We start from the raw sequence: 13,821 nt of genomic DNA, 5'->3' as shown, positions 1-13,821 counted from the left end.
ATTTATTGGCTTTAAGTTTTTTATAATCAACCAATGGATAACAAATAGAGAAATTTTGTTACGGTGGCAGAGTAGATTGTAAATATAAATAGTCAACATTGTCATACAAAAAAAATAGTTGACACAAGAGCTGGAAGAGGGAGAAAGGTGGAAGAAAGTGTTGGGTTGCTAATTCAGTCTTGTGCTGGAGATGGCTCCAGTCCTAACTCAGTAACATCATGCTGGTAGCTTGAAATAATTGGTCGTAATGCCAGTTTATGGACATCAACAAATACTATATTCTCCCCAGCCCCCTTAGCTGATTAATTACCAGCACTCCGCAAGATACCCTTCTTTTACAGTTAGGAGAGAGTTTCAATACTCAAATTTATGAAACAAAAATATCAAAATGAGTATATTATTTAAAGGAACAATTGCAACCTACAAAACGTCTAATAATAATAATTTTACTTTATTAAATTTTGACTGTTAAAGGGAATGGAAAAGAAAGTAAATATAAGTAACTAAATCACTCTCTCTCGTGGGTGTTAATAAGTACTACCTTAAAAAATAGAGGTATTGAGCCCTGGCTGGTGTGATTCAGTTGGGAGTCGTCCCATGCACCAAAAGGTTGCTGGTTTGATTTCTGGTCAGGGCACATGCTGGGGCTGTGGCCTGATCCCCGGTGAGGGGCATGCAGGAGGCAGCCAATGGATATTCCCATCTCACATTGATGTTTTTCTCCTTCTCCCTTCCTCTCTCTCTAAAAATCAATGAAAATACTTTTTTTTTAAAAAAAAAAGTAGAAGTATTAAGAGTTTTAGAGCTAGAAATCAGAATAATTAAGCCCAGGAGCATTTAACAGAGGATGCCTCTGAGAGGTGCTGGCCTGTAGGAAGGAAGGGTGGAGAAAGGCACTATGGCTTTTCAATAGCACTCTTTCTAGTTTTTGATTAAGGATGTTTTTACTTACTAATTGCACAAATAAAATTGTCCTGAGCATTTAAACAGCAATTGCAAACTCAATCAAATTCTCTTGCATACATCATTTATAAGAAACTTTTGAACATTACTACTTAAAATTTTGCTAAATTCCATTTATAATTTCAAAATACAAACACCTAAAGTCACAGGTTTATAAATCTAATTAAAAAAAAAACAAGCCAGAACACCTTCCTATACATTTTTATGAATTTAACAAGTTAAAATTTATAAATATAGTATATCAAATTTCTTGGGCCTTTTCAACATATTGAGAATCAAACCTTGAACTACATACCTTTCTAGACAAATACAACTATGAATTAAAGAATAAAGTATTCTAAGAATTTCAGTTCAAATTACAAATCAAATATGTAATTTTCTCTAATTTTCCAGATCTTAAAAAACATTCAAATATGTAAAAGCTGACAAAATATGGTCAACACAGCCGATGGGTTCACAAGTTATCACTCGTGTAAATACTACTTGTACAAAAGTCTTAGTACTATATCCATTTCTGAATAACTGAATGGCTATTTTTATATATGCTTCTGGAGTATAAGGGAACAAAATCAGGATTTCAGGACCTCCAGCCCCTGGGTGTGCCCCTTTGGGGTTATCACTCCAGACCCCCATTACCCAGCTGGGCCTCTCCTAGACTGCTCCTGGGTACCTGGGAGCAGCACAGTGTGACATTGGTCCCCATGGACATTGCTCCGGTTTCACCCATGCTGATTCTCATTGTTTCTCCTTTCAACTTCTTAACACAATTTGGGTAGAGGGATTTTGCACCCACCCCACTCAGGCAGCCTCTAATCTCCACTGCCTGAATTTCACTGAAAAGACTTCTACCCTCCCCATCTCTTTTTCAATAGTCTCACCGGCCTTATAGTCACATATATAAACCACCACAGATCAATTATTCAGTAGCAATTAGGATAACATGCAGGAGAATTATAGGATATGAAGGTGTCTCAGAAAGTGTGTCATTTAATAACTATAATCTCCTTTCTTTAGAGTTACTGTTTTATGTTCTAACAAATTAGTTGGCCAAATTTAATACTGCTGGAGCCTTTAAATATTAAAATTTAAAAGTATCTCTCTCTTGAGAAACAAGCTTCCATTTGAAAGCTTCACAGCAATCATTCTCTCCACTGATGTATCCACTGATAGGCTGAGCCTGAGTTAGCCGGGGGCCCTGGCCGTGTGCTGGGTAGGGAGGGCTACAGAGGACTTGCGTTCTTGAGGGAGTGATATTTAAGCTGAGTAAATTGGTGTGGGGGGTTGACCATCGGGGATATTCAAAACAGAAACTACTACATATATGAGGGCTCCAGAGTTAAAAGGAGCATTATACATATAATATGCAACACTCATTGAGCATTTTCTATGTAGCTGGCAATGTTTTAAATATTTCATGGTGTATTATTATATCAGATGGGGAAATGGAGGCAGAGGATGATAATCTGTGCGAGGTTACACAGCATATAGGTGATGGAGGTAGATTTGAATGCAGGTAGGCAGTCTGGCTCCGAGAAACTGGGCGGCAGAGAGGCACTGGGAAAGGGCGAGGGATGAGGCTGGAGAGGAAGGCAGGTGCCTGGCGTGCGGGCCATGTTCAAGATTGTGTGCACATTCGAGGACTTTAAGGAGAGAATTGGCGGATCATTTACATTTTTCCAAGTTCCCCTCTGGCTGCACTGTGGAGGACAAATCACAGAGGCAAGAGTGGGACAGGGAGATGGGTTAGGACAATACTGGGGAGAGATCGGAGAGACAATGGAATGATCGGCGCCCTGGGAGAGTGGCCATGCCGGAGGGGTGAGGCCCATGTTCCAAAGATGAGCTGAGCTAAGATTCCTAATTAAAGGATAGGCTATGCTCAGGCAATTGAGTTGGAGGAACCTGCAAAGAGCAATCTCCTCTTAGAATATTGTTCAGTAGTGTTCATGGCCGTATTTCTAGAGACGTGAAAGATGTTTGTAGACCAGCTTTGATATGTGGTCCATGCAGAAAGGAGCAGAGCCTGGGTTCTGGCTTCCAAGTCAGGGCTTTGGGGATGATGTCGCACTAACAGCACTCTCGAGTGTTTACAAAAGTTCGGATTGCCCACGTGCTTCGTGTCCAAGGCCTCAGAGAACGAGGAGCACTGAGAATTATTAAATCAGCTACTTCCAAGGTCCTGGTTGGTACCTGAACTGGAGAAACACCCAGGAAGCCAGGGATGCTCACCTGTGGAGGCCTGTTCCAGCCTCTCCTCCTGAAATCTCAGACAGTCAGCTCTCCCAGGGTAAAGGAAATTCAGAGAGACTGGATATCTTAGTGTAATCCAAGCTCTGAAAATTAATAGTTCTCACCAAAACAAAGGGAAATCTAGTTCCTAGACCAAGTGAGATCAGTCAGGGAGTGTCTGTACATACTTCTTTATACTTTGTTTACTTTGGAAAACAAAAATTATGATGACAAAAACTTTTTTTCACTCTTTCTCCTTCTTAATATATGACTGAGTTGAAACACAGAGGTCACTTGTTATCAGGTGGTAATATAATGACAAAAATCAACACCCTGAAGTCTGTGATTGTCCTGTTAACTATAAACTGTTTATTTTATAGTTACTGTTTTATGTTCTAGCAAATTAGATTGGCTGTATTTAAAACTTCTATTTAATAGCCTTTGGATATTAAAATGAAAAAAATAATTTCTCTCTTGAGAAACAAACTTCCAATGGGAGAGATCACAGTAATTGCTCCCTTCTGTCATATATGCTCACTGATTCCTTGAGCCAAAGACATGTTAACACTATTTTTGAACCAGAAGAATTGGATGTTTTAAAAATTGCTCTTTGGTTATGCTCTTGCTTTTCCACACAAGCAAGAAAAATTATTTCCAAGTGAACTAAATATATCATCGGGTCTAAAATTACTTTTTAAGTCATAATAAATCTTTAAATTGCGTTCACCAAGATTTAGAACATGAAACTATAGTAACATTTATATTCCTCTCTAATACTTTCTTTAGTTTCTACCTTCAGAGACTGTTTTTATTTTATTTAGATTAATAGTTGCATGATTTTTAGTGATCATTTATCGCAAAGTCAATCCACTTGTTCCTTTAAAAAAAAACAACCACAAAGTTATATATGCATAGAAAAATAAACCTAGAAAACAGATGCTTCCCTGTTGAGAACATTTGTTAAAAATCAGTAATAGCTCCTGAGCAAATAAGTGAGACAAGAGACATATCAAAAGTCATTCTTCCTTACTTTTCATTTGATTGAAAACTTAGATTGAATATATCTTCTTTTGTGCCCCAAAAAGTAATGAATTCTTTCTCCAACCCTAGTGTCCACTGCTCTCTGTTCAGATATATTCCTGTCTGGTAGACAATGTGGTTGGTTAAGTTGTACTATAAACTGAATGGCATCCTCCCTCTTCTCATTGCCTAAATATTCCGAGATTAGGGAATTCTTACTGACCAGAAACTTTTTACAACCCAAATGGCCCACACGTACAAGTTAAGGTTTTAGCACTGTGGCCTCCACCAGCTCTTAGAAATGGGCCAGTTTCACCTCTCCATCGGGGAATTCTCTGTCGGGCAAGCTCATGTCTGTGACAGTCCACTCAAGGAGGAAGGAGAGGAGTAGGTGTTATCTTAGGTCAATCAAAGTCAGTTTCCTCAGTGAAAATTAAATTGGCCATATTTAATACCGCCAGAGCCTGTTATATTGTTAGATATAAAGACAAGTGAATTATACTTTAAAAAATGAAATCTGATACTCCTGAGTTCTAGATAACATTTAGGAGACTCTATTATTTCATTTTTGTAATTTCCATCGCTTGACATTTTGTACCCTTTAGGCTATTATTTTACTCAGCTTTAATTAGATTAGATCCTGTGATTCTAAAACGATACAATTATATAGCCTCATTCCTCTCTCATTTTGTCTTAATGATATTCTTACAGACAGACCTCAGAACAATATTTTTATTTATTTTATTTTATTTTATTATTATTTTTTAATATATCTTTATTGATTACAGAGAGAGGAAAGGAGTGGGAGAGAGAGAGACAGAAACATCAATGATGAGAATCATTGATCGAGCCCTCAACTGGGCATGTGCCCTGACCAGGAATCGAACCCTGACTGCCTGGATCTTAGGTCGATGCTCAACCTCTGAGCCACGCCCGGCCGGGCAGAACAATATTTTTAAACATGACCTTAGTAGCATAACTTATGCCCACTTTTAGGCACAGCAAGTCCCAGACATCGTGTTTTAGAAGGAACAGTTGAAATGTGAAATCCTGAGCATGCGCATGGGACATTCAGACACTGCACTCTGTTGTTTCAGTCAGGCTGGCATCAGAGAAAGGCAAAGAGGATTGAAATGCTAGCAGCTTATACACAGCACCAAATCAGCAGAGCAGTAAAAGAGCAAAATGTGTAGGTAGGATGTGATTTTTAAAAATGCTTCTTTGTCTCTCTGTTGAGAAGCCACAAGGGATCACTCTTCAGTTGGCTTCCCTAAAAGCAGACCCTGAGGTGACCATTCTCCTGAAGGCCACTCATTAGGAAGTGTTTCTAGGAAAGAGGGGTAGGAGACTGGGAAGTGGGAAATCAAGAAGAAAAAGGTACAATATCAGTCAGGTCCTACAGAAGACAGTGCTTCGGAGAGAGCCTGACAGTGAGGCAAGAATCTCATGCCCGCCCATCATTGGCTAAGGGCCGCATCCAAGAATGTAAATTCCCTGGAACTTCTGGCTTTCCTTGCTCAGGCAGCCAGAGGCAGGCCTCTGACAGCGAGGCCCAGGCGCTGGCATTTGGCAGGGAAAGCACAGTGGAATCTGGGGTGTCCAAAAATGACAGGGACTCAAGGCGGTAAGGGTGGAGCACTGACAATCTGTTGCAGGACCCAAGAAACAATTTCTGTATTGGTCCTATGAAACTTATAACCAAAAACATTCCACTGCAACAAAATCCTCCGAGAAAGAGCTAGGAAAAACTCAATCTTATAAAACATTTCAGTACTTATGAAACAGAATAATTTTTTTCATGTAGATGGCAAAATATACTCTCCCCAAATTACATAAATTTTATTATATATTGAAAATGGGAGATAACATTCCCCTATTCTCTACCAGGGGCTTGAACAGATGAATAAAAAAAAAAAAAATCAAACTTTGAGTTGAAACCCAAACAATTTCTTCTTCTCTCTAGATTTCCTGTATTTTCTGACTAATAGGAGATGATATGAGAACAATCAAAAAGACACTTAAGACCTCTTGTTTTGTTCTTATTTTTTAATTACAATTTACATTGAATATTATTCTGTATTAGTTTCAGATGCACAGCAAAGTGGTTAGAAAATCATGTACTTTACAGAGTGGGCCCCCCAGATGCTTCAAGTACTCACCTGGCCCCATACATAGTTATTACAGTATTATTTACTATATTCCCTACCTGTACTGGAATCTACATCTCTGTGGCGATTCTGTCACTACCAATTTGCACTGCTTAGTCCCTTCACCTTTTCCACCCAGCCGGCCAAACTCCCCCTTCTTGACAACTGTCAGTCTGTTCTTTTTATCTACAAGCCTGTTTCTATTTTATGTGTTTATTTTGTCCTTTAGATTCCACAGGTAAGTAAAATGATATGGCATTTGTCTTTGACTGGCTTATTTCACTTAGCATAATACCCTAATACCCTCTAGGTCCATTCATGCTTCACAAAAGATAAGATTTCATTCTTTTTTAAGACCGAGTAATATTCCATCGTGTATATACACACAGCTTTTTAATCTACTTACCTGTTGATGGACACTTGTGTTACTTCCATATCTTGGCTATTGTAAATAATGCTGCAGTGAACACAGGGGTGCAGATGTCATTTAAGGCTAAAATGTTAAATATATATTGTATCAAAATACAAAGCTAACCTTCTCACTCTGCACCACAGGAAAATACTAAGTAGCTAAAGAAAATCGAAACGTGTTTGCTTGATGATATTTCCTTTGTATCACACTAGTTCACAAGATTCTAAATAGGAGACATTTTAGAGCATGAGAAATTTAGAGGTGATAGTGTTGGTGCAGTTTCAATGTAGTTTCTAAAATGTGTTATTTCCTTTACAGCATTTTAAGATTGTCTTCTGAGTTCTAAAAATGCTTTGTGTTCTTTGACAGAAACTATAGCCTATTAGAGTACTGTATGTGCAAGAATGTGTATGAGTGCTCAATATTATTCTGTGAGGTGTTATATTTGTGCAATATCTTTGTTTCAAAGCCCTCAAGGCTATTGAAATAATCTTCAGCTTCATCTTCAGCTATTGTTTTTAGTCCAAAGTTACAAATTTTAGAGATTTATAGAAATTGAAAACAAGTATGTGGCCTATCTTCATCACTGAAGAGTGTTGTATTGACCATATTAATTGTATTCTGTACACTGGATGATCACCGATAAGGAAAATATGCTTGTCTATTGCTTTCTAATTATGTTTACTTTGGATATGTTTAATTTTTTTAGTAATAAAAGTTAAATTTTTATTTTTAAAATACTTCAGTTACACATGGAATATTCCAGTTAAATGGAGTGAAGATAATGTGTCCAATGTTTCATTCTACAACAGGACAGAAACAGGAGGTAAATATCAATTGATTGATTTCTTCTTTGGATTAATATAGCTCATTAAACTAATATAAATGTAAAAAATAACAGTAAAGATGGAACTTACAGTGCAAATTTCAGCTAAAAGGAATCTCTAAAATTACTTATTGATGAGTACAAATCCTTATCTACAATGATGAGAACTTTTCTACCTTGAAATATATTTTTTAATGATTTATCGTGATTGGCACAATAATAAATACCCATATCCAAAGGAGAAGGGTTCCATGCTCAACAAGTAAAAAATCAATCTAAATTTTCTTCCTAAAAAAAATAGATCAATCAATAAATAAATTTTCTTCCTTTCTTTCCTTCTCTCCTTCCTTCCTTTCTTTTTCCTTCCTTCCTTCCTTTCTTGTTTTCCTTTTTATCAGATTAGTAAGGCATTGAATTCCTTAAAGTGTTATGTGACAAGTCTGTTCTTTAAAAATACTGTCATCAAATTGGACTTATCATTTTCCTAAATCAACATATTAGAATCTTTAATTACTTCAAATGATCTTTTCTGAGCCGTGAGTTGTCATCAATAGCTCAAGGCACTCTCTGTATCTATAGCCATCCATCCATCCATCCATCCATCCATCCATCCATCCATCCATCCATCCATCATCTCCCTAAATGAATTTCTTGGCACTTGCCTGTGTTAAAATTCAGTTGTGAGTCTTCTGCTCACTTAAATTGATTTGAAATGAATTTCTGTATTCTGTCTCCATTGATTTGTCTTTTTCTTTCTTGAAAAATTTTAGTTATATAAAAACAAAGAGACCTTATCACATGTCTCATCCAAATTGCTGAAAAAATAATAAGTAAGGCATGTTTTAGCACCCATCCCAGAAGAATCCTGCTGATTATACTTTTACCATTGTACTTATTTTGTGTTTCAAAAACCATTTCTTATCTAACACAAACCTGCAGGTGACACAGAACAGGAGATAGAGACTCTCCTTCCCCCCACCTCACTAGGACCTGTCAGAATAGCGTTTGGCATTCAATTTTACAACCACGGCTTCTTGAGCATAAAAGTAGATAGCCTATTCTTTATTTGCATATGCCTATTTGCTCCTGCAAAATATTCTAAAATATTAATTAGGTATTATTTCCCCTGGCAAGTAAAATTTTACCATATTTCTAGTAGATTATTTATATAAAACAGCTTTGTTGAGATATGATTTGCATGCTGTGCAATTCACCCTTTTAAAGTGTACAGCCCAATGGTTTTTATTATATTCTTAGATACATGTAACCATCACCACAGTCAATTTTTAAAATATTTCTTTTTTATATATCTTTATTGACTTCAGGGAGAGGAAGGGAGAGGGAGAGAGAGAGAGAAACATCAGTGATGAGAGAGTCATTGATTGGCTGCCTCCTGCACGCCCCGGCCCGAGGATCAAGCCCGCAACCGGGCACCTGCCATGCCCGGGAATCGAACCCCGACCCCCTGGATCCTAGGTCGACGCTCAGCAGCTGAGCCACACCCGGCCGGGCCACACAGTCAATTTTAGAGCATTTTAATTACCTCGAAAAGAAACCCCTCTATTCTCCCACACCCCTAGCCCTAAGCAACCACTAATCTACTTTCTATCCTCATAGAGTTTCCTACTTTGGAAATTTCATATAAAGGGAATGATATATGTAGTATTTTGTGACTGGATTTCTCACGTAGCATAATGTTTTCAAGGTTCGTTCATCTCATGGCATGTGTTAGTATTTCATTTCTTTTTATTGCCAAATTATACTTGTGTCATATCAATATACCTTTTATATATCTATCCAGCAGTTGATGGGCATTTGGGCTGTTGCTGCCTTTGGGCTATTGTGAATAATGCTGCTATAAACGCTTGTGTGCAAGTCTGTGTGGGTACAATAGGTGCTTTTCAACTTTGGGTTTTTTTACTTTCATTATAAATTCTTTTGTGATTTTTTATTTTTTATTTTTACTTTTACTGTAATCTTTACCAGCTTTGCAATTGCCAAGCTAAGATCCCTTTCTGTTGCTTTTACAACAAAACTTTTTCTTGGCCATTTATGCAAACAATTTAATTATAGTGGTCAACGACTCTGTTGAATCTTTCCAGAATTCCCCGATCAATGCAATTTTGTCTCGGCATTTTATGATTATGTTGTGTTTGAGTACCAAGCTCTATTTTTTCCTAAACTGTCTTCTGACCATTTTCTTACTCAGAAGCACATTTGCCAAAGGAAAATGGAGAATCAGAGAAAAAGGCACCTTTCAAAATGTGTAATAGCACTGATTCAAGGCATAACGAGGCCAGGATTCCACTGGGAGGCTTTCAGTGAACTTGGTTTAACTATTACTGCATATTTTCACCATTGATCACCATTGGTTAATTGAAGGTTGGAGAAATGTCTTGGAAGCTGCTTGACTTGCTGTTTACAAATTTAATAGCATGAATAATTCACCTACACTGACACAATTTGCCTATCATTTTTTATGGAGTGAGGTTTCCACACAAGTGAATTTCTCAGATAACTAAAGCTTACTCAAGTGCTTCATTAAATAAATTTCAAGCGTTAACAACAATAAACATCTTTCTTATATGTTTTATATACATATTAGACAGAATATTTGAATAATGAATTTCGTCTTTAATTAGTTAAATTATTAATTAGCTCTTTCAAGCAAGGATTTATTGAGGACAACCTAAGTGCCAGACACAGGGATAGGCATGGAGACAATACTGAAAGGGAAAATGCACGGTCTTTATCCTGTGGCACTTACTATCTAGGGAGGGTGTGGACAGGTCAGCAGGCAAATATAATATTGTGTCATAAGTGCCTCTTGTGATAATATCCAAAGGGGCTCACTGGAGAGGCACTGACCCAGATTTGGGGGTTCAGGAAAGATTACTAAAGAAGGCATCTAGGCTTAGAGGTAGGGGGCCTACAGGTAGAGTTTAAATGGGCAACAGCCTTGGCCAAGTGGAGACAGGAATTGTGCTCTGGACAGAGCATGTTAGGATGAAAGTGAGAGAGCAGGGCTCTCACAGAGACTCTAGCCCTCTGTCAGAGTTAGCACTTTTTTTTTTGGCTATAACTAATGACTTACCTGTCTGTCCCCTTCCCATAGATTATTCCTTGGGGAAATGGAGCTTATCTGTGTGTGTGTGTGTGTGTGTGTGTGTTTGTTCTGTATCTCCTGCAGGTACCTAGTATTTTATTGAATGGGTGAATGAACCAATCAATGAACGAATTAATAAACTCTAATGTCCACAGAGCTTTGGTGACAAAACATATTTTTATCTGAAACTTCAGAATCATGACTGGTCACTTAGCCAGAAGCAAACTAGACATCTCTTCCTACTTCAAAGTGCCGGCTCCATTCTTAGGCTGTGCTCTAAGTTCCTGTCTCCTGTTTGGGGGCCTCCTCTGCTCTCGGCTCAGGGCACAGAGGAGATCAAGTCCTGAGAGCAATGAGTGGGCTGTCAGCTCAGGTTACCCACCTCACCTCCCTCCTCTAGGTTTCCTTGATGAGTCATCAGCTAGAAACTTCCCAGGCAATGCTGGGACTTCCCCCAAGGCCTTTTATTTACATTTGTGTTTTACATAATATTTTAAACATTAAAAAAATAAACAAGCAATCTATAACTCAAGAAGAGAACCTCTATCACAGAAGCTTCTCTGGTTATTCTAACTTGCCCTAAAAAAAAAATCTCTCTTCTTGCCATCTATAATGGAGTTTATGCTGTCAGATTTATTAATCCTTATGCTTAGTATTATTACTTTATATTTAAAACATCATCATTGTTGTTTACGTTTCATATGCTCTGACTTTTCTTTTTTAAGTAAATTACAAGCTCTGGGAATATACTAACTACAGGTCACTCTCCTTGTCGCCTGCCCGCCCTGTTCCCAGTAGGGTGCTGTGCACATGGTAACACTGAGTTTAGGAACTCACTGCTCACTGGAAGCGTGTCTGCCCCACTGCTGTGCTTTTAGAGGTTACCTGTGTATACTTCATACCTCTCTCTATCTTTAGTATTAGCCACTATTATGGCTATTGGCAGTGCATCTACATTTAGTAGCATACCACCTTTTTGTTTTTAATCTGCTGCTTTCTAACATCCAGAAGAATTGAAGGATATCACGTGATATCAGATAATTAATCTTGCTAAAACATAATATTTTAAAATAGGCATCCCTAGATACATAGGGTCTAGGAGAGGATCTAGGACACAGTCCTTCACCATGACCGTGTGATAACTGTCTTCGTAATTCTTTCAAATTTGAGAATCCATTCTGGATGGTTTAGAGAGCCAAATCCTAACTATCAAATAAGTAGGATATTACTAAGATTTGATAGTAGTTATATATAAGTATTTCATATCAAAATAATAATGGGAATATATTTTTAAATTTAATAGCAAAGAGAGAGCAAGAGACTATCTTTATTCTTTCAAGTTGAGTTTCATGGCATGTTTAGACTTTGAATCATTAAGGATTCAGTTTTGCAGGTTGAGAAGCTCAGTTTCATCAGTTCAGCTCTGGTCAACCAAGTCTTGGAAGATTTATTCAGATAAGTCAAATACATGAGAATACTAATTTGTTAATTTACACAAATAAAGATATACTTGCCAAAGTGAACCAGAATACTCAGGTAATTAGGCTTCTCTTCCCAGGAAGAAAGTGTACTTAATAAGGGTAAAGAAAGAACTAAGGTAGATCAGTTATTTTAGAGATGTCATCAAGCTGTGATAGCCTTACACATCCCACTACCCAGGGGAGTCTAATCACTGCATTTAGAGGCTATTAGTAGTGACTCCACGCAATAAAAATTTCTTGTTCATGCAACAGTCCAATTAAAGTGTTCTTGACATGCCATGTCTCCTAGGTGGCTCTTCCCCCCCTAAATGACTTAGCAGTTCTGTTTTCTTTCTTCTTATGGTTCCATTCCCCCCTGCCCCTCATCTGGGGCACCCCTGCTAGATCTTTTGCATTTCGCCAGGTAGCAGAGAAAGATAATGAAAGGATCAGGCCTAGAAGAGCATTTATTACTTTTGCCCACATTTATGGCCAGTTTTCAATCAGACATTGCCACCTAACTGCAAAGGAAGCTCATAATTAGAGTGTAACTGCACCCAGGAGGAAATGGGAACAGTGTGCAAAATAACTAACAAGTCTTTGCCACATACATTGTTTTCTGTAGAAGCAGCTCTGTCCAAAGATCTGGCACGTATATACCAGCTCACTTGGGCACCTGCTTCCTTGGGCAGGCTGGAGGCACACTGACAGACCTTCACTATCCAACTCTTCTTTGCAGGAGGTCTTCTCCATCACCAAAACCACTGCCAATGATAATCCTTCATCATCACTGTCAGGTTGCAGCTTTCCAGATTCCTGCATATTATGTATTACATAGCAATACTACAGCTTTTTTTTTTTTTTTTTTTCCTGGGAGATTCTCTAAGCCATGTGCTGAAATTGAGAAGGGGCACAATCATTAATACTTTCTTGAATAAGTAACTTGTTGAAAACATTATCATAAATGGACAAGCAATCCATTTTACAAATTTCATGTTAGTCTTAATTCCAGAGATTGAAATTCTCTTCTTGACCCCAAATCCTGATAGTGCAATCTGCTTGAAATTTTTAGCTCTCCAGTAAAGTTTGTGTGCATTAGTAAAAAAGTACTATTCTTGTATCTTTCAGCTGTTTTACTATTAAGTGACACACAAAATTGAATAAGATATAAGCTGCCCATTTTACACTGAAAAAGAATTCACATAAGGATTAATGCAGCACAGAATTTTTATCACCAAAGAAAAATGTTTCTTTTCCTAGGAATCTCAGGCTATCACAAGCTGTCCAGTTGTCTAAAGTTTGTTATAGTTATTCATATAAAATAGTACATTAAAGAACTGTTATGTGTGCTCTGTTACTGAAATCTATTTGGGTTGAAATTAAATAACCTCTGCATGAAATTTTGAAAAGGTAATTATTTGTCTTCTATACCATCTAGAAAAATAGAAAGAAAAAAAATAATTTTCTAGAATGAACACCTACCTAGAAATAGTTCATTCAACACTTCTGTGCACAAAATTAGCATGAAAAGAAACAAAGTATTTCATAAATTGAGTAATAGAGTATGTGACCATTAAATTTACATTTTTATGTATATAAAACAAAATTGCAGGTGCTTACAATATAATTTCAAATGAAAAAGATTACTAATCATAAAA

General features: G+C 37.4%; 1 protein-coding gene across 1 annotated transcript in view; it reads left to right on the top strand.

The window, feature by feature from the left end:
• Window positions 1-13,821, top strand: part of ENPEP (glutamyl aminopeptidase) — an 80,117-nt gene that overhangs the window by 44,601 nt on the left and 21,695 nt on the right. Inside the window, exon 11 of the mRNA XM_087816032.1 lies at window positions 7,518-7,597. Within this exon, the coding sequence (XP_087672158.1) occupies window positions 7,518-7,597 (80 nt within the window). The remainder of the gene's footprint in view (window positions 1-7,517; window positions 7,598-13,821) is intronic.

The sequence above is a fragment of the Miniopterus natalensis genome, chromosome 1, assembly GCF_054644295.1.
Source record: "Miniopterus natalensis isolate mMinNat1 chromosome 1, mMinNat1.hap1, whole genome shotgun sequence".
In the NCBI taxonomy this organism is placed as follows: domain Eukaryota; kingdom Metazoa; phylum Chordata; class Mammalia; order Chiroptera; family Miniopteridae; genus Miniopterus; species Miniopterus natalensis.
This window is presented reverse-complemented; position numbering and strand designations above follow the sequence as displayed.